At 38.2% G+C, this 22,540-nt stretch overlaps 1 protein-coding gene across 3 annotated transcripts in view; it reads left to right on the forward strand.

Moving 5' to 3' along the window:
- Positions 1 to 22,540, forward strand: part of AMMECR1 (AMMECR nuclear protein 1) — a 147,599-nt gene extending 125,059 nt beyond the window's left edge. The window contains exons 5-7 of one of the 3 annotated variants that reach the window (XR_004990825.2): positions 553 to 649; positions 2,970 to 4,610; positions 22,525 to 22,540. Coding sequence is in view for 2 of the 3 variants with exons in the window: in XM_036454479.2 (XP_036310372.1) it covers positions 553 to 649; positions 2,970 to 3,084 (212 nt within the window). In the remaining variant the exon portion in view is untranslated. Of the gene's footprint in view, positions 1 to 552; positions 650 to 765; positions 840 to 2,969; positions 7,321 to 22,524 lie in introns of those variants that run through there. The other 2 variants (XM_036454480.2, XM_036454479.2) reach the window with 2 other exon arrangements.

Consider the following 22,540-nt stretch of genomic DNA (forward strand, 5'->3'; position numbering starts at 1 on the left):
TTGACTTTGTAAAGCATTCATAAGAAATAGAAGGCCTCGGATATTAATATACCATTCTATGTCAGAACCAACAAAAATGCCCTCGAATATTGTAACCAAATACACTTGATTAATGATAGAAGTTACCTTTAGAAAGAACAATTACCATAAGTAAATGTAGGAGTCCTAAATGCTACTGAGGTGGCACAGTGACATTTAGGCTCTCCCTTTCCTTTTAAAGATGTCACTGTTAGAAGAGAATGCAATGCTTGTAGTTTGTTTGCTGAGACATGATTTGAGCAGTTACTGCCAGCCTCCTTGCCTTCAAATGTGGGTGAGATAAAGAAGCCATTGCTGTTAGCCACGTTGGATAGCTAGAACTTAAGGTGTGTGGTGGTGAACCTGCTTTTCTACAGGATGAAATCTGAGCTCTTCTGTGTAATTTTTAGGACCAAAGGAGTTGATGGCATTTGGTGAAAGTGATAATTGACCTCACTAGAAAGTAATTTTGTATTTTACCAATGTATTTTTTACATATACTTGACTGTATTTTATCTGGTCTACTCTCCACAGGATGGGACCATATTCAGACCATAGACTCCTTACTGAGGAAAGGAGGGTACAAAGCTCCGATTACTAATGAATTCAGGAAAACCATAAAACTTACCAGGTACAGAAGGCATTTTCTAGTGCAAAAATACCCAGTATATTTTGATGCATGCATATGCCTGTAATCCTTTGATTTCTTTGGTCTCTAACTGTACCTGCTTCTCTTTTCTGAAACAGAGTGGAAATGAATGGCAGGGCCATACTGAGGATGGATACAATGGAACTATGCTTGGCAGTAAAGCCTGTAAAATGTATGAGCCCATCCTTCCCATCTTTAGCTCTATGTGATCACTCTGGCTTTATACAAGCAAATCCTCTGGGCCTTTAGACTACATTAATGAAGAAAGTTACCTGAATTAGCTGTTGGCTAGCTTTTGACATGGCTTAGCAGAACACTAGGATTCTGATAAACAGTCCTCAAATTTGAATTAACCTTATAATTTTGGCAGTGATAGAAGTCTCCCATGAAAGCTTGCTGAAAAATACAATTAAGCGAGACTCACAAATACTAAATAAAGTTCTACATTGAATAATAGGCGTATTTATTTTAAAAGGAAAATGTCAACATTTTAGGAAAACGGGTTGTGGTTTCTATTTATTTTAATTCCATAAAACCACATTGAATGCCTGTGGTCTAAAATGGCTTTTCTTAGCTCTGAGGAGTTACAACTTTGAAAATGCCTCTATCTCTGCTCTCTCTGAGTTCATAGTCTAATTGAAGGGCATGTATAAAGATGATTATTAATATAAGGCAGAATGTGATAGATGATGTGAGATCATAAAGTAGGGGAATAGGAATTCCAGGAGGGGTTGGGAGTAACAAAATTTAAAACAGGAGGTAGATTTGAAGCTGGACTTTTAAAATAGGTAGAATATTTTATAGAAAGTGGAGGAGAAAAAGGATTAACTAAAGGGAACTTTGTGAATTACCACAGGTAGGTGGCTTAGTACAGAGCAAGTTCTAAGGAATGTTCAATAGTCCAATTTGGCTGGTCTTTCAGTGTATACATAAAATGTGGTCATTAGAGGAAAATATGGCAAAGAAGGTAGGTTGGGTCAGAACAAAGAGCCTTAAATTCCAGACTAAGAAGTTTAGACCCAATTCTATAGGCAATTGGTAGCCATTGAAAGATTTTAAAAAGATGGATTTGGAAAGGTGTAAGATTAGAATTGGAAGCAAGAAAAGTAGTTAGAAGACATTACTATTGTCTAAGAATATCTGAAAACAATCCAAATGGAGTGAAATGGGAGCCTTAACATGAGCTATGGCAGTCAGATTGGAAGAAAGGAGGGAATACATAAGAAAATATTATAGAAAAATGAAAGGACTTAGTCATCTTTCAGAAGAAAGAACAAATCAAGGCTTTAGTGTAGATAGAAGGGACCAAGATGATCCCTTCAACTAAGAGAGGAACCACAAAAGGAGAATCATATTTATGCATTGATTCTGGATTTCAAGTTCTTCCTGGGATATCTGTATATTAATGCCCAGTAGGTTATGAATGTGCATGTGTAGACTCATGGACAGAGATTGTGACTGGGATCATCTGTAAAGAGGACGTAGTTGAACCTGAGGATAGGGTTCATTGAGCAGGGACAGACGATAGGGTCAAAAGGACTAAAGGTAGAAATGTAGGAAAAGCCTACAAGGCAGATGTAGGATGAGTAGCCATAAGGAACAGTCTGAGTGGCAGGGGGAGAAACCAAGGAGTGTGTATTTGTAGAACCCATGGCACAAGAGAACTTCAAAATGGTAGTCCTAAGCAGTAACATAATGGGAATGTCAAGCAGGAGGAAGAGTGGCCTTCTGAAAGAGCATTCTCTGTGGAGCCAAGATGCATTGAGCTAAGGGGTAGTGTGAGAAAGTACACATTAATTGCTCCTGAGAAGTGTGGCAATGAAAAAGCTAGAAATGAGGGAAAAGAGAGTTTGGGATACCAGGATTAAGTAAAGCTTTTTGTTGTTACTGTTTTTACTTAATGGTAAAATCTGAGTAGATGTGTGGACAGAGGGAAAGGAATGGTAAAGGAGGGAGCAAGGATGATCCCAGAAAAAAAAAATTAGTCAACTGAGTGAGTTGCATACATGATGGTAATTGGTTGCCTTTTCTCTGTTCCTTTCTGTTAACAAATTGTGGATCAGAAGGCAGTATAATTTGTAGAACTATTTGAAGGAGTAGTAGAGTGGAAAGAGCACTGGACTCAGATTCTGGATTCCTGGGTTCTGATCTCAGCTTTGCTACTTATTAGCTGTGTGACACTGGGCAAGACATCTCCTCTCTGGGTCTGTTTCCTGACCTGTAAAATTATCTCCTAGCTCTGATACTGTCATGTCATCTATTTTTGAATGTTGACTTTGTCTCTTCCCTGAATTTCTTTCAGGTACCGTAGTGAAAAGATGACCCTGAGCTATGCTGAATACCTTGCTCATCGCCAGCATCATCATTTCCAAAATGGCATTGGGCATCCCCTTCCACCATACAACCATTATTCCTGACACTGAGCCGCACAACCAGTCACTGGGCCTCTCTGCAGACCTCTTCCCAGGAGACCCTGCCCCTTCTTGGTCTAGCTATCTCTTTTACTGTACCATTTTATGATGATAGTTTCCGTTGCCATGGTGAACCTTCAACATAGTCAATTAAGATCATCATGGTAACGGGTAGGAAAATGGTATTTGTTAAGAAGATCCACTTTTATTATTTTAGGTCATTGATTTTTTTTTGATTTTTTTTTGCAGCATATATCATTTGGGGAATTTCTTTCCTTACAACATTATATAGAATTCTGCTTTGCTATGTCAATCAGATTTCTATCTTTCTGTCTATCTTGCTTTCCTTTCCTGTTTTTTTTCTTTCTTGCTTCTCTTCCTTCCTCCCCCTTTTTCTTCTTTGACTATGGATGGAAGAAATTATACAGTTTTTAAGGATTTTATTTAGGTTTTTCTTTAGTTTTCCTCAATAAGACAGATAATTTTTCATAGCTGAGTTTGGGAGTAATTCATATGAAATTCAGGTATTTGTGTATTATTCTTGAATTTGTCTAAAATTAATTTTGCTATGGAGCTTAGTATGTGGGTCTCCACTCCTTAAGTATATGTTTTTCCCATGGTTAAAATATATGAACTTTAGTTCTAGTATAGAACATTTGAAGGTCCATGATAGGGCTTGTCACAGAGAGTGAGAAATCATTTATGCCTATTGTGTTGGTTATCATAGGAGAGATTGCCTCATCACTTTATAGAACCAACTTACAAACTAAAACACTGTTTTAAGAAAGTACAAGCTACCTTTCAAATATGCTATAGAATTGTTTTTGAAAAGCAGCAAATATCAGGAAGAGACCAGATACAGAATTTAGTGCCTTTGAGAAGAATATAATTAAGTGGAATTAAGAGGGGGGTAGAAAAAAGGCAATTTAGAGAAATATTCTTGTAAAATTTTATTGTTTCTATGTTGTAAAACAACAGATTAGACAAATTCTTTACTCTTAAATATTTTTTTAAGCTGAAATAATTATTTTGAGCGAATAACCAAAAAGAAACATGTGTCTATTATGTATTAATTTAAATTTGTGAAGTTTACTTTTCAATAAGTCATGATTGGCCAGAGACAATTTTAGCTACCATTGGAAGAAATGGTAAAGATAATCTAGTAAAACAAAAGTTCATATTTGCCATGATTTCAGATGTTTGTAATGGGAACAATACTGGAGTTTTAGAAATACTACAGAATAGCTTGAATCTCTTTCTGCACTACATACTTTTGATAGAAACACATTTACTATGTTGATGCTATGTTACAGCTGTAAAAATTGAGTTGGCATTTAGATGCGATGTAGTTGTTAGAGTTGAGATCATTTGCAAGGCTTCTCTTCCCATGATATATACAGAGAGAATTCCTAATGTCAATAGGAGGTCCATGTGTATATCCCCAAGAAAAATGACAGGATTTTGGAGAAAGATTACCTTCATTTTTATGGTAGAAAATGTGTGTGTGTGTGTGTGTGTGTGTGTGTGTGTGTGTAAATATATTTTTTTCAAACAGGAAACCAATATATCAAGTGATGAATTTAAGTATGGTGCAAATATATAGTTTAAAATATGGGATGTCACTGAATATCAAATGGCACAGCTTATACATATAGTTGCTGTGGCAAGTGACAACTGATAGTTCGGAATTCAAAAACCCTTTTCTAGTTTGTGAAATAATTGGCTAAATTCATTGTGGCAAATCAAACTGTTTTAGTTTTTGATGAGAGTTCTTTGAAGTTTGTTGGTATTCCTTCATCCATAGCATCCATTGTTGAAACAACCATTTTCAGTTGCGATGCCTTAACTAAGAAGCCAATTGTTGGCCTGAAATGCAATCTCGGTAGCCAGTTCCATTGAACCTAGAGATTTAGACAGCTAGCTGTTGGGTTTTAGAATGGATTTTGAATCCTTTCATTTCTACATGGGAGCATTTTGGAGCAGATTAGTCTTTCAGTATAAAAACAAGTGGCTACCTGATGGAAACTTTTCTTGCCCTTATAGGGAAACTGAGCACAAGCTGAATGATATTGTCTGCTGCAAAAAAGTAAATAAAACAAACTGAGGAGAGACAAAAGAGACCAATATTGATCCATCTTATCCATCATCTCATCAGTTCAACAGGCTCCTCATCCTGATTGAGCTCATGGTTAGAATTTTTTTCTAAAGAAAAGATCTATTACATACCTATTTGTATGTATACATATACATATATACATACATACATATGTGTGTGTTTATGTATTTAACGGTGCTAATCAATCTTGAGCAGGTCATGTGACTGGTCATGCGGACTCTAAAATCATATCAGATTTTTTAAATTTCTTGATATATGCAGATGTTATACAGATTTTCTTACCAGTGTAATAATGTTATACTGAAGAAATAACCATCCTGCAGGCTTCAGAGGACTCAGTCAGCAATATTTCCCACCATGGCTTGGGGGAAAAGGATAGTTTTGTCTCCTTTTGTATTCAAATTAATGCACAAGTGCAGTTTTGTCTCGAGACTTTGTAGTGTAAAGGGTATTCTACAAACTGTAATGGTGTGCTTCAAAGAAACAAATGTTAGACCCTTTCACCTTTGTCATATATTACAAAATGTTAAATATGTGGTTTGAATTAACTTTGAACATGTTGAAATATGTAGCATGTGTTTTTAACTCTGACAAAGATTCTAATTGCACAGGTTGTGTTCTTAGCCAGTTGTGGTTTATTTGTTCAGAAACACAAATGTGAATTGCACTCATCACCAGTATATTGTATAAATTCAGTGATCTTTAAACAGCTCAGACGTAATACTTGAACTTCATTTGAGTAACACAAAGTTTACATAGCCCCCCTTTTAAATGTTAATTAGTTCCATTTATGTTTTCCATTTTCAAATGCAACTGGGTATTTTTCCTCTTGGAAAATTGTACGCATTTTACTTTGGTATGTAGCGAAAGGCTTCCATTTCTGGAAGGATTTTCTTGTCCTTAAATAAGGTCAGCCAGGTACCAGATTCTAAAAGAACAATTTCTCCCCCCTCATTAAGTGGCCTTCTGACTGCACAAGAATGTGCTACTACCTTTTCTAGTCTCCCCTACCATAAGAGGTCGGTGTGATTAATGGAGGAAGTGCAAGGCTTGTTCTTTTCCCCCCATCCCGCTTAAAGAATTGTAAGATTTGCAGTACCATGCATACAGTCCCAATACCCAGCACACCAGAAGTTTGTGTACTGGCCTCTTTTCATGTCTTCAAATGTGCAGGCAATTTGAAACTGTCATCTGGAATAGGTTCCATCTCTTACATGTGTTAGATCAAACCAAAGAAGCCCCCAGCCATGCCCAAATGCTGCTCCAAAAGCCTGCCTTCCAGTCCTTACAAAAACCTTGCAGGATTAAATGTGTTAACTTTTTTTATTTTTGTACAGTTTCTAAGTGATTTTTGCTAGTGATATTAAATTGAATTAAGTTTATTTGGGGGTGTGAGAACCTCCTCAATTTAAATAAACTGGTGACTTTCCTTTTATTTTTTAAAAACGGAAACCTGTTGTGTGCCTCTCGATTTAAGGGTTTCTGATTACATTATTCTTAAGACCAGCATTGATCCTTTATATACAAAGATATGTTTTCCTTGTTTTTTATTACTGTTTCAGAAGAAAATAAACCTTTTATTTTGCTCTGGACCCAGTAACTGCGCTGGTACATAGACGCACTGAGAAAACACTTTTGTAACCACCTCTGACTGTTTTTGTATATCAAAGTTGATTACTTTTGAAATATTTGGATCTAGTTTCTAAGTTATTTTAGTGTTTTATATGTTCCCCAAAATCACTTTGAATTGGTCACCAGCATAATGAGTTTTTGGTGATGTCATGGTGAGATTTGTAATGAGCAAAAGCTACCTGGTGTAGCTTTTCTTTTCCTTCTTTCTTAGGAATCTGCTTTTTGATTATAGTAAGACATCAGAGATTACCTGAAATCCCTTCAAGTGTAACTAGATCCTCCTTCCTTCCACATTTAATTGCTTAGTAGTTTGAAGAAACTATTGGAAATGGGCATTTTATATGACATGTTTGGCTTTAAAATATAAAAGAGCAAAATAAAATGAGAAGGTTTATGTGGGTCTGTAAGGTATGGCTGTGGAAAGATATTGTAGTAGTTTTGACACTATTGTTATTACCTTTAAACTCATTTACCCAATAAAATGTTAAAACTGAGTTACCATTTGTTGTTTCTTCCTTTAATCTGCCTCACTGGATATTGATCCCGTGGGTACTTCTTACTAAAACACTCACAGTGGAAGACTTTGAAATAATATACTTTGGAACTGGCATTGATTTATTTCCAAACTAACACTTTGAAAATACCTCACCTGCCTTCAGCTGTTCCCTACCATATCATTTGCCTTTTTCAGTTTGTCTAGTCCTGAAACCTGGCTTGGTGAGATAGGCTAGCCTTTACTGGATGGTCTATGCTAGTCACGGACCTGAGACAAGCATCCAACTTGAATTTCTGGGACAGCTTAACTCTGCTTAAACCCACTCCAAGTTTCTTCCAAATCAGTGTTTCCCCTTTGTAAGCTGGTTCAGGGACATTCAGTGAAACCATCTGATGAGGTGGGAAGCCTTTCTTTTGCCATCAAGGCTTTGCCATTTTCTCACTACAGGTCAGAATCTGAAAATACCCAAAATATGGCCACTCAGAGCTGGTACACTTTCATACACACAATAGGCATACCACAGAGTTAAACTTATTACCTGTTACTTTTCCATTTCCAGACTGGGATGAGATGAACTCTGTTCACAACTTGGGAAACCTCGAAATATGGCAGGGCAACTGGTGCTCCTGACTTTCAAGGGCCAGAGAAGAGTCTGCAGCAAGAAAGGAATCTCTTTCTGGGCTACCACTATCAGCTGTTGCCTTCTCTCTATGGAAAGGCTACCAAGGACATTGTTGAAATACTTTTGCTTTTTCTAAATCATTTGCTGTCTCAGTTTCATCATGAATATTTCAGGATTAATTGCTAGTGAATATATGCAGGGCACTTTTCTGTTACATTGCTCCAATGCTCCATTTTCCATGTGAATTTGATGACTCAGAATTTTATAACATGTGCTTATATCAATCTGTAACTAAAACCAGCCATCTCAGATTCTAGAGTACGATTGTGGTTTGAATAGTGCTCCATTAAGGCTGCCATCTGCTCAAGGTTTACCCAGTTTCATCGTTCATGTTTAATGATACATAGGATTTTAAAAATAATTTAGACAATATTAATAGGTTCAGGTAGAATGAAGTAATTTAATGAGTCCACAGCATTCATTTTTATAGCATTGGTGGTTAACTCAGTGGCCTGGACAGATTTCAACTTCAGTAATCACACTATACCTACCTAAATTTTTCCAGAGTTTAAGCATTTCTTCTTTAGATTCCATGCCCCACTAGCACCTTTTAAATAGCTCACTGCTTCAGAGGACAAGCGGGGCTGTGAGGGATGAGACGGTGGCTCTCTATTGGTGGAAAATACTGCCATATCCAAAGAATGCTTTCAGAGTGAGTTGGGGAAAGTATGCTGTGAGGATATCACAACTGGATTCAAAGCTACCAGTCAGGCGAATCAGTGAATGACAGCCCATTCAGAGGATGGCTTTTCCCACCCTGTGCATCTCTGACCATGAGCTAAGGCAAGTGTGGATTTGGGCTAAATAAGCTCTGATGGCTTCCTATCTATTTGCCCAGGTTTCTCACTTGCAGGAGGAATAATTTAGTGGGTAGATACAACTGAAGCAGACCTTGGGCATACTATTTTTTCCACTACATTAAAAAGCCTTCCATGCTCCTGTTGCCCATGGTTCAATCTCCTGTTCCAAACCCCAAACCTGTTGAAAGAAATCTTTCAAGAATCAGAGGAAACTGCCTTGGGTCATAAGCGCTGTTTGAAACTAGCTGATCTCCCAAGAACTTAATTATATCTGTGTTTAAAATGACTTTTAATATATTATATTCATAGTGTATTGACTGTGCATCTTAAATTGTATAAATGGACTGACCCAGAGGGCTGGTGGGGGGCATGCACTTGCTGATTTCCATCATGACAGGTGATTGCATTAGGTTAGATGTAGGATGATCTCAGTCTGGAGCACGCACTGGGCAGTTGGACAGTGGCTGCATTACATGCCTCTATGCTCATTGCCTGCCCTGGAGTCCTTGAGCCCATACTCCCATTTAATAAAGTCTCAGGCAAGTCACAAGGGACTGGTAATTTGTTCAGCCTTTGGTCTTCCTCCATGGTGAACCTTTTTGCTTTTTAAATCAAAATCTTAGCTGGTCCTTCAATATGTTAAAAATATTAGATTAAATGCAGTATCTCATTGTTATAAAGTGCAAACGTAGCAATTACTTACAAAGTTAATGAGAATGATGACACTATTTTAATGACTAAAATTTTGCAATTGGGGGTAATTGATGACAATTGCAGTTATAGTCTCTATTCCTGTACTAGAGGCCTGGTGCACATATTCCTGTACTGGTGGGGTCCCTCAGCCTGGCCTGCACCCTCTTGCAATCCAATACCCCTCGGGGATGTCAGAGAGCCAGTTTCAGCCTGATTCCCACAGGCCAGGCTGAGGGATCCCACGGTGCACAAATCTGTGCACCAGTCCTCTAGTAAGTATATACTAGATCTTTGGTTAATCTCTTTCCACCCTCCTCTGTTCCCTCTGAGAGTCATCAGTCTGTTCCATGTTTCCATGCCTGTGCGTTGAGTGTCTGCTCCCAAGTGGTCATTGTGTATCATAGCTACCAGCCGGTCATCTGGTTGGCTGGTCACTTAAGCTTTTATATTATATATATAGATTGGTTTTGGCTGTACTACAGCAAGAAGGTCCTAATTTGCATCGAAGAGGTGATATTTCACTTATGTTGTTTTATGAGAGTGGATATACAAAATTCTGGTGCACTTAGCCTCCTGAAGGAGACCTGAGAAGGTCTACAAGAAGTTCAGGCAAGAGAAGCATTCCTCCTGAGATTTCAACAGAAATAAGTCAACCCAAAGGCTGCTGCTAAGACCATTGGTGGTCTTCAGTTGCCATTCAGAATGTAACACATGAGGTGTTTCTGTTAGGTATTTTGTGTGTGTGTGTGTGTTTTATTACAGTTTATAGATATTATACATTTAAACCACACACTTTTTTGAATCAAATGTTTATGGAAACTTGGATCAGTGCCAAAAGAATGCCAGGTCCCACAGGACAATCTGAAAACCACTGCTAGAGTCCCCACATGCCTACTTATTTTGAGAGGCTTTGGCAAGCCATCATTTCATCTTTTCCATTTTGGCCTTTTCCTCCCAAATGTCAGGCTCAACTGGATCCATCAATATTTATTGAGTGTCTGTACCCCAAGGGGCATGACACTGTGCTTGGTTACAGAATGAATATAGTATAATTTTTATAACACAGATTAACAGTCTACTCTAAGCTAAGCATTGTGAGAGGCATACAAGTTAGTTCTGTTTGGGAAAAGTCATTCACACTAGGGCCCAGGCACCATCAGCCTGGATTTACATGGGTTTACTTAAATGGCTTCCACTTCAGAGTGACATTAGAGCAGGGTTTGGCTGCCCATGTTGGGAAGTGGCATTTCTTTGGCCTTCCAACATGCCAGCAGCAAAAACTACCCTGCATCGGGCATGGTCATAACTTGGTGAGTGGAGGAAGAGATTGTTTCTGTTCTTACAATGTGGCTATCTTGCTCCCTATCTGGGGGAATGTGCAAGGTGTTTGGAAGAGAAATTACGTGATTGTAGAAGCAACATATTTATGTATGTACAGAATGGTATTTAATGGCTGAAAGTTGTGTTTCTCACTGCAAAACTGCCCTCTAAAGGGCATCAGGCCCTTCCCGTGTCCAGAAGAGAGAGAAGAGCACAGGTGGATACTAGGCACATTTCTCTAAGAAGCTTCTTTGAGGCCTGAGGAAAAGAAAATTTATATCATGTCTATTGGTTGGAAAATTATCCCATGGAAGGGGATCCATTTATGGGGTAGGAGGAGGAAAGAATAGTAGGGGTATACCATCCAAAGAGGGGAATCAGAGTAACTTTCTGAATCACTTGCGACCTAAGAAAGGCAGGAAGGCAGTATTAAAGTTGGTATTGTAAAACAGGAAACACATCTAGCACACAATAGAATGTTTAAATCACATGTTTTAACTGAAAGGAAGCTGCTGAGAGTTGTAACCATTGTCTGAACACAGGCAGATTTGAAATGAGTTTCTATAGTCCCTTTTCATCAAACTAGCATTTCCATCTAAATGGTATTCTGGATTGATCCAAGGTTACTGTGTGTGTCAACATATGTAAGCGGATTTGTGTATATCAGCATGGGAGATAGAATTGCCCAGACAGCTAGATGGGGCAGTCATAGTTCCCATTCCCACATAATCCTGGCAGAATACAAAGGTTATTTTGGACTGGAAAGTGTGGGAAACCCCCATCTTTTTTGAAGGACAATACCAGTGTGAGTAATGCAAACATTTCCCTAAACTTTCTCTACTTCAAACATTCAAATGAATTCCAGGAACTCTGCATGAACACATTGCCACCCTGCTGGCATAGGCCTCAGCAATGGCCCCTTTCCCACACTTGTGGTATGGGACAGTGGTGGGTGTCCATAGTGACCTCTGTATATGAAACCATGCCTCTTGGTGACTTGGTTCTTGTTTATCTGGCCTAGCATATGTGCTCCGTCTCACTCATGAATGATGGAATTTTAAAGGGGAACAAGGTGTTAATCTGGTTATTCAAACAGGATGTGATTGTTCCTGAGTAAATGGGAATAATCGCCCCTTTCTACCCCACTTGGGTTTGTACCATTCCAGAAGAATATCTGGCCTTGAGGAAGGTCACATAGAAATTGCTAATAGTCAGCCCTTGGCTGTGAAAGGGAGACAACATCCTTTAGGCTAGAGAAGGTTAAAAAGTGAGTTCTGCAAACGGGGTACACAGGGCACTTAAAAGTTAAAAAGAAATTCCTTTCTTTCCACCTCCTTTTTTTTTTGACATTTTCTTTTATTGAGGTGAAATTCACATAACATACAATTGACCACTTTAAAACATACAGTTCAGTGGTATTGGGTGTATTCACCATGTTGTACAACCACTAGTTCTCTCTAGTTTTAAATTTTTTTCATTATCCCATAAAAACACCCTATCCCCATTAAGAGGTTGCTCCCCATTCCTCCCTTGTAACCTCTAATATTTGTTTTCCTGAATTTGCTTAATCTAGATGTATCATACAATTGGAGTCATACAATGAGTGATCTTTTGTTACTGGCTTCTTTTACATAGCATGTTTTCAAGGTTCACCCAAGTTGAAGCATGTTTACTTCATTCCTTTTTATGGCTGAACAATATTTCATCACATGTATATACCACAGTTTGTTTATTCATACATCCATTGATGGTCATTGGGCTTTTTCAAATATTTGGTTTTTATGAATAATGCTACATAAACATTTGTGTATAAGTGTCTGTGTGGATATATGTTTCCATTTTATTGGATGGAATTGCTGAGTCATATGGTAATTCTGCTTAGCTTTTTTTTAAGAAACCATCAAATTGTTTTCATAGGGACTGCATGCACTATTTTACATTCCCACCAGTAATGGATGAAGTTTCCAATTTCTCCACATTCTCACCAATACTTGTTATTATATGTCTTTTTGGATATAGTTATTCTAGTGAGTGTGAAATACAATCTCATTGGGGTTTTGAATTGCATTTCTTTAATCACCGGGATGTTGAAAATCTTGTGTGTTTATTATAAAGACCTTTTGGAAAAAATGTCTATTCAGGTCTGTTGCCAAGTTTTGTATTGGGTTACTTGTCTTTTTGTTGTTGAATTGTAAGATTTTTAAAATATATTCAAGATATTAAATTCTTTTTTTTAAATATATTTTATTGATTTTTCACAGAGAGGAAGAGAGAGAGATAGTTAGAAACATCGATGAGAGAGAATCATCGATCAGCTGCCTCTTGCACACCCTCCACCGGGGATGTGCCCGCAACCAAGGTACATGTCTTTGCTCAGAATCGAACCCATGACCTTTCAGTCCGCAGGCCGACGCTCTATCCACTGAGCCAAACCGATCCCGGCCAAGATATTAAATTCTTATCAGGTAAATGATTTGAAAATATTTTCTCCATTCTATAGTTAGCCTTTTTCACATCCTTGATAATGTCCTGTAATGAACAAATATTTTTAATTTTGTGAAGTCCAATTTATCTATTTTTTCTTTTGTTGCTCGTTTTAGGTGTGAAATCTGAGAATCCATAAATTCTGGATTTCTCTCTGGATCATAAATATTTACCCCTATGTTTTCTTTGAATAATTTTAGCCCTTATACTTAGGTTGTTGATCAATTTTGAGTTAATTTTTGTTTGGTATGAGATTGGAGTCCAATTGGATTTTTTTAAATGTGACTATTCATTTGTCCTAATATCATTTGTTGAAAAGACTGTTCTTTCTGCCCCTGAATGGTCTTGGTACCCTGGTTGAAAATCAATTCACAGAGATTTGGGTTTATTTCTGGACTTTCAATTCTATTTTATTGATCTATATGTCTATCCTTCTGCCAGTACAACCTTGTTTTGATTACTTTAGCTGGTAGTAGGTTTTGAAATTGGAAGTGTGTCTTCCTGCCTTGCTTTTCTTTCTCACTATTGTTTAGGCTATTCAAGGATACTTGAGATTCCTTATAAATTTGAGGATTGGCTTCCCATTTTTGCAAAAAAAAAAAAAAAAGCAATTTTTATAGGGATTGCAATGAATCTGTAGATAATTTTAGGCACCACTTAACAATGGGGAAACATTCTGACAAACCCATCCTTAGATCATTTCACCATTGTGAAAACATCATAGACTGCACTTACAAAAATCTAGGTAGTGTAGCCTACCATACACGGAGGCTATATTGTATATCACTGAGATATATATATATATATATATATATATATATATATATATATATATATATGCAATTCGTCACTGACTGCACATCCATCATTATGCAGCACATTGGAATCTTAACAATATTATGTCTTATAACCCATGAGCATAAGCTGCCTTTCCATTTATTTAAGTCTAATATCTTTCAGAAATATTTTGTACCTTTCAATATATAAGCTTTTTGAACTCCTAGGCTAAATTTATTCTTTTGGATGCTATTCCAAATAGAATTGTTTTCTTAACTTTCTCTTCATTTTGTCCATTACTGGCATACAGAAACACAACTAATTTTTGTTGTTGATCTTATACCCTGAAACTTTATTAGCTCTAGTAGTTTTTGTGTGTGTGTGCATTCAATTGTATTAGTTTTTTGTGTGTGAATTTAATGGAGATACTATTCACTATATATAGATATGTGTGGGCAAAAGTAGGTTTATAGTGGTTCATGTAAAAAATAATATAATAATAAATAATAATACAAGAATAAACTCTTAGGCATGCTCACAACTATAAATCTACTTTTGGCACCACCCCCAATAAAATCATCTATAAATATAGTTTTACTTCTTCCTAATTTGGATACCTTTGATTTCTTTCTTTTGCTTAATTGTTCTAGCTAGAACTTAAACAATGTTGAATAGCAGAGGTGAAAGCAGACATTCTTGTTTCTATAATAGTCTCAGGAGGAAAACTTACCGTCTTTCACCAATTAGTATGATGTTAGCTGTGGGCTTTACATATATGTCCTTTATCACATTAAGGAACTTGCTTTCTATTCCTAGCTTGCTAAGGGTGTTGATGTTTGTCAAATGCTTTTTCTGTGTCTATTGAAAAGATCATTTCCTCCTCTGTTCTATTAATGTGGTGTACTGCATTAGTTTATTGTCTTGTTGAGTCACCCTTATATTTTTTGGGATAAATCCCATTTGGTCATGGTGTATAATCCTCTAATGTGCTGTTGGATTCAGTTTGCTGATATTTTGTTGAGGATTCTTGTATCTGTACTCATAAAGGATAGAGGTCAGTAGTTTTTTTTTTCTTATATCATTGGCTTTGGTATCAAGGTAATGTTGGCCTTATAGAATGTGTTGGAAATTGTCCTTTCCTCTTCTATTTTTGGAGGAATTTGAATAGGACTAGTGTTAAATATTTACATATTTGGCAGAATTCACCAATGGACCCTGTTAGTTGGGAAGTTGTGTGTGTGTGTGTGTGTGTGTGTGTGTGTTGAGAGAGAGAAAAAAAAACAAAACATGAATGTGAGAGAGAAGTGGATTGGTAGCTTCCACATGTACTCTGACTGGGACCAGGGATTGAACCTGCAACCCTGGTGTGTGCCCTTGACGGGGAATCTGTGTGTGGGGCAATGTTCTAATTACTGAGCATCACTGGCCAGGGCAGTTGGGAAGTTTTTTATTACTGATTCAAACTCTTGTTATATGTCTGTTCAGATTTTCTATTTTCTGTGGAACATAACTAGAGTCAGTTTTGGCAATTTCGGTGTTTCTAGAGACTTCTCCATTTCAGCAAGATTTATCTAATTGTTGGCATACAGCTGCTTATAATATTCTCTTATAATCCTTTTAATTTTTGTAAGGTTGGTGGTAACATCCCTGATTTCATTTTCTATTTTAGTTATTTGTGTCTTCTTTTTTCTTAAAGTCTAAAGATCTTTAGATCAATTTTGTTGATCTGTTTAAAGAACAAACTATTTGTTTGATTGATTTTATTTTTCCCCCCTATACCATTTATCTCTGCTCTAATCTTTATTGTTTCCTTCCTTCTGTTAGCTTTAGATTTAGTTTGCTCTTCTTTTATTAGTTCACATAAAGTTGGGTGTTGATTTCACAGCTTCATTTTTAATGCAGATGCTTACAGCTACAAATTTAACTCTGAGCACTGATTTCATCAAGTTTGGTATATTGTATTTTCATTTTCACTGATCTCAATGAATATTACAGTTTTTCCTAGTGCTTTTTTCTTTTCCTAGTGCTTTAACCCAATTGGTTGTTTAAGAGTATGCTGTTTAATTTCCTCATATTGATTTTTTTTATTTTTAGTTTTCTTTCTATTATTGATTTCTAGCTGTATTCCATTTGCTCAGAGAAGATAATTTGATTCAAATCTTTTAAAGCTTATTGAGAATTGTTTTATGGTCTAACATATAGTCTATCCTGGAGAATGTTCCATGTACACTTGAGAAGAATGTATGCTTTGCTCTTGTTGGGTAGAATATTCTATAAATGTCTTTTAGGTCTAATTAGTTGATAGTATTGTCTTCTATTCTTTATGGACCTATTGTCTGAATGCTCTATCCATTACTTAAAGTGGGATATAAAAGTCTCCAACTATTATGGCAGAACTGTCTATTTCTTCTTCCAGATCCATCAATGTTTCCTTCATATCTTTTAGAGCTGTTATTTGGTATGTATATGTTTATAAATTATTATATCTTCCTGATAAATCAAGTATTTTATCAATAAAAATGCCCTTCTTTGTCTTCTTTATAATTTTTTTTCACTTAATATCTATTTGCCTGGTATTATTTAACCATCCTAACTCTTTTGGTTACTACTTTACCCATTCTTTCACTTTTAATATATTTGTATCTTTGCATCTAAATTGAGTCTCTTGTAACCAGCATGTAGTTAAATCATGCCTTTTTATTTATTTTTATTTTTTTAAGATATTTTATTGATTTTTCACAGAGAGGAAGAGAGAGGGATAGAGAGTTAGAAACATTGATGAAAGAGAAACATTAATCAGCTGCCTCTTGCACACCTCCTACTGGGGACGTGCCCACAACCAAGGTACATGCCCTTGACCAGAATTGAACCTGGGACCTTTCAATCCACAGGCCGAAGCTCTACCCACTGAGCCAAATCGGTTTCAGCAAATCATGCCTTTTTAAAACCCATTTTGCCAATATCTGCCTTTTTTAAAGTTTCATTTTTTATTTTTTTTTTAATCCTCACCGAAGGACACATTTTCACTATTTTTTAAAGAGAGAGGAAGAGAGATATAGAAACTTCAATGATGAAAGAGAAACATCAATTGGCTGCCTCTGTGGACCAAACCCACAACCTAGGTATGTGCGCTCACCATGAATAGAATCCACAACCTTTTGGTGTATGGGATGATGTTCCAACAAACAGCTATCTGGCTGGGTTCCAATATCTGTCTTCTCATTGTTGGATGTAATCTATTTACTTTTAAAGTGATCACTTATAATGAAAGCCTTTTTTCTGCCATTGTGATACTTATGTAGAAAATAAATATCTATTTTGTTCCACAATTCTTCTAATAATGCATTCTTTTGTGTTTTTGCATTTTTTCTAATGCACCATTTTGATTCATTCTTCATTTCCTTTTTTTGTGTTTTATTTATTTTCTTAGAGGTTACCATGGGGATTGTAATTAACATCACAAATTTATAACAATCTAGTTTGATCACTTTTGTGTTTTCTTTCTTTCTTTTCTTTTTAAATGAACTGTAATTTTAGAACAATTTTATGCTCATGGCAAAGTTGAGCAAAAAGTACAGTTTACATGTACTCCCTGATCCCTGCCTTTCTCCAGACAGCCTCCCCTACTATCAACATCCCCCCACACCAGAGTGGTACATTTGTTGCAATCAGTCAACCTCCATTGATACATCATCATCATCCAAAGCCTATGGTTTACATTAGAGTTTACTCTTGATATTGTACAGATTAAGGGTTTTGATAAATATATAATGAAATGTATTCATCATAATATCATACAGAGCACTTTCACTGCCCTAAATATCCATCTGTGCTCCACATAATCATCCTTCCCTCCCCACCAGCTTTGGAAACCACTGATCTTAATCACCCCTTTTTAATTAATTAAATAGACAACATTTAGTGAGCACACATGTGAGCTAAGGACCATGTGATACACTTTTCAACAGCTTTATGAATTTTCCATTTTATAGAACAAGAATGGAGTTCAAAAAACTACCAGTTATCAAATGTCACCAGTCAGAATTTAAACCACATTTTTCAGGCTCCAGAGACAGAACTTTTTATACTTCACTCTACTGTCCTGATAGGATGAGGATAATGGTGACAATGATGGTAGCAGTGGTGATGGTAATGGCGGTAGTAGTGACATCTAACATTTATGTAAACGATTCTTACAATGTGCCAACCACTGTGATAAGTGCTTTATGTATTCAGTCCTCACACCAGTTCTATGAAGTAGGTACTGTTATTATTGCTATTTTATAGATGAGCAAACTGAGGCCCAGAGAGGTTAAATAATAATCTGCTTTAAGTGCACAGAATCTACTTAGTGGAGGCTAGTTACTAAATTGAAGACTTCATTTTGACCATCCACTATCTCTTTGTAGGGCTGGAGATGGTAAAGACATAGGATAAGGTGTTGCCCTGTAAACTGATTAGTTGGTTGATTCTTTTTTTTTTTTTTTTTTCATCCTTCCCAAGGATATGTTTTTATTGATTTGAGAGAGAGAGAGAGAGAAGGAAGAGAGACAGAAAAATGGATATGAGAGAAACATCTATCAGTCACTTTCAGTACACACCCCAACCAGAAAATCAAACCTGCAAGCTAGGGATATGCACTGACTGGGACTTGAACCTGCAACCTTTTGTTGCTTGGGACAATGCTCCAACAAAGTGAGCCACCCAGCCAGGGCTAGCTGGTTTGATTCTTGAAGTTCAAAATCTAGAGATTTAAACTTGTTCTTTGACTCTTTCTTACATAAGGGCACATGAAGTCTGATAGCATGGATTTCAAGGTCAGAAGACTCTGTCCTTGGTTGTCCAGCCTTAGTTACTGTCTTTTTTGTCACAGGAGGACTGTCCCCAGGCGTCTGGGTACACAACTAGGGCTCAGAAATAGCCCCATAATCGGCCTCATCAGCTTTTACAGAGGCTATTGCAGAAGGGGCCTAAGTAGGCCAACACTTTAACCCAGTTACATGAGGGCAGCTGTAATCCTGGCTGATAATGTCTTGTTAAGCTCTTGGGGTTGGGGGTTGGGGTGTCTAAAAACTGCTTCCTGTGCCCATGTCCCTGGATCCCACCGGAGTTACTTGTTCCCCTTCTGGAAGAGTTTGGCCTAAAGGCTGTAAGAACCATGCTTAATTAGAGTGTCTGACAGAACTGAGAGAAGGTTAGTGGTAATTTCCAACTGCAGTGAATGTCCATGGCTTAGGCTACGCTTGGTTAAAGTGGTGCTTTTCTTTAGAAGGCCCACTGACTAATCCTTCTTGCACCTTGTTAGAAAATATGAGAAAATCATTGTCTTCTTCTCTGTGGGCCATAAAGCCACTCACATCAACCCCGGAAGTTTGGATCAGGCTGGGCTCCTTTCCCATCCTTCTTCCCTTCTAGCTCATCTCTGGCAATGACTAGACCTGGGAGTTCCCCAGGGAAGTAGGCTGAGCTGTCTGGCCAGGCTGTGGTTGGAAAATAAAGAAACCAGAGCTGCTGGGGACCTGGCTTATCTGGCTTCCTCCCCAACTCTCTGGCTTGCTCCACCTTCCATCCCTACCCAGTAGTTGTCATGCTAGGCCACCTTATGCAGGTGTACTCTGCCTCCTTCCTCTCATGTCCCACAAACCATCTGCCTCAAGAGACAACTCAATTAAGTGGGCCCCCTTTGGGTCAGGAAGCAGAAAACTTACCTGGCCTGGGTAGAAGCTGGATGTAGTGTTAAAATGAGGCTATATGCTAAAAATTTGTTTTTAAGTTTTCCCAAAGGGGTTTTCTCTAGTCAGGTGGGTAACTCTCATGGGGGAAATGAAGAATTCATGAATTTCAGCGACTCTAAGATGCCTCAAGTTGTAAAATGTCCACTTCTTTATGTACCAGGGAAAGAGAAAAAATAAATTGCTGATTAAAGTATGTCGTACTATTGCTTATACAATGTACCCCATCACCTCTCCTCCATACCCCATCACCTGGGTCACATTAAGACCCAGTGGATGAGTGTAGTCAAAACCACAACTAACCTCTGGGCTCTGAGAACAAGCACAGCAACCACACAGTTTAGAATTAAAACACCTTGACACTGGACAGAGCTTTATTGTTTAGAAAGCCTTCTTACACCCATATCTCACTGGATGTCTCATAGCTGCCCTGGAGTTCAGAGAGGTATGACTTGACCAAGGGCACCCAGGACTTAAAGAGGGGACAGAAAACTGGAACTGCAGGCCCCATCTGCTGATTCCTACCTCCATGCTTTTTCATCTATTACACTACAACCACTATTTAGGATAAGGTAAAGACAGAACTGAAGCATCCATTTTATATGAAAACTGCTGTTTAAAATTTTAACCCTGCTATTTGGCTTCTGTAAATTCTTGCTTGCTAAGACTACTCCCACTTCAGAGAGGACATTAAACCTTCCCCAGGCAAGGTTATCAGTGCTGGCGCCAGGCCAGGCCTCTGGTTGAGGTCTCAAGGCCCAGCACATATGGGCCCTTTAAGAACTTGCAAAAGGGGTGGAACACTCCATATCTGGGAGACAAAGAAGGTAAAAATATATGAATAGGGAGAATTTCTGCATGTTGGGGCCCAGAATTTGAGAGACATTTTCCTTGGACCCGCGCGTAATAAATGGAACTCCATCTCTCTAAGTATTGCTTTGTTCTTTGGTTTTCTGTAACAGAACTAGTGAGGGTACAAATAAGTGGCTTTTAAATCTTCTTCCCAATAAAATTTCTTTTATAGGTCCTCCATGTATGAAACAATAAAATTTGTTTTGTTCTGGGTGAAGCAAGGGAAAAGGCTAGAAGAACCCCAGCCATACTGCCTTCACCCATCCCTCAACCCAACTGGCCTCTAAGGCACTCCCCAGGTTCCCTGAAACTCTGAGGAACAATTTACAAACCTGTGGAGTAAGGGGGCTTCCACAGTATTCATAATATTCTTTTTCTTAAGCTGGACTAAGATATTATTTTTATACCTTTTGTTACTATGTCTTACATTTTTCATTAAAAAACCACGCACACACAGTGGTGGAGATGGTCAGTTCAAAGAGGTGACTCACAGCCTGGAAACTTAAAAATAAAACAAAAAAAAAGTTTTCTTTGAATTACTGGCTAGGGTGAAGCCTGGGTATTGAAACTGTCTTTAAAGCTCCTCAAGTGATTCTAATATGCCAGAAAATTTATGAGCCTCTGTATGAGTGTTACCTTGTCAGCTCCAACATTCCAGAAATCTGAGGCTATTTCCTGGAGAGCCCAGGGTCTTTCTAAAAATATAATCGCCAAAGGACTGGGGTTCCTGGGAACTAGGGAAGAGGAAAGCACAGCTGAAGTGACAGCAAAAGCAGGCAGTAACTCTGCAGGCTCCTTGGATAGAGAGGAGAGGCAGAAGAGACCAGGGAGAATTGGTCATTGGAGCAGAGGACAGCTGTAGATGGGTCCTTGGAAAGAAGAACACCTATATGGGTACTGTCACCTATCAGAGATACATCAAGGAAGCAACACCCTCCTTGCTAAGACCGGCCTCATTGTGAGATGCTGAGGCTACCAGCTGGCTGAGATGTAAAATGTAAGAGAAGCTGCACAGAAGTTAGGAAGTCAGCTATGAAGGACAAAGCCCTTTGGGTCATTCACTATCAACAGGAGCAGCCTTCCTTATTGCCTCCCTGGGACATACTTAAACCCCTTTACCAAGCTCAGACATCCAAGATGTGCAATCTAGATGCTGGGTAAAGGCTGACTGGAAGATAGGAGGGTACAGGCAGTAACAGAGAGTCCTTGATTTTGGATTAGGCCAACCTTGCTTGTTGCCAAGGTTAGCAAACCACATATCCTTTGAAAAAGGAATTGCATTTGTCAATTTGACATCTGTGTATCTCTGTTCCTCCACTGGCTTTGGCAAACCAAGAATAAGGGGAAAATTCACTGGGGGATCAGATAGTAATCATCTCAACCTGCTCCCTACCCATCTAAGGTAAAGGTGAAGCATTCCATAGGCTGGTGGGGCTTTTGCTATGCAAACACCAACTCTGTGTGCCCCAGAAAATGAAGGGCGACTGGTGGGGATGAGCCAAAAACATAGAAAAACAGATGGATGGTTCCTTCCTCATCTTCTACCCATATAGGTTTGGGGAATGAAAGGGCAGGGCGGGGTGAGGATGAGCTCCCAACTCCGCCCCGTAGGGCGGAGTTATCCCTAGCCCTCAAAACCCCTGGACCGGAAGAAATTCGCTCTCTTCCGCCATGCTGCCGGCATGAGTGGGAGGAGCCCATTGCTAGCATGGTACAGGCTCTTTTGTTTATTGCATCGGACTCGGCTCCCTGGTGGTCCTTGGGGATCACGAAGTCTGGGCATAACAGATGGGGGAATTCGTCCGGGATCCCCGGGACCATTAGGGAAAACCCGATCCGGAGAGTCTGACTGGCCGCGGTAGGTGTGTGTGTGTCTGT

The sequence above is a fragment of the Pipistrellus kuhlii genome, unplaced genomic scaffold (assembly GCF_014108245.1).
Source record: "Pipistrellus kuhlii isolate mPipKuh1 unplaced genomic scaffold, mPipKuh1.p scaffold_m20_p_29, whole genome shotgun sequence".
Lineage (NCBI taxonomy): Eukaryota > Metazoa > Chordata > Mammalia > Chiroptera > Vespertilionidae > Pipistrellus > Pipistrellus kuhlii.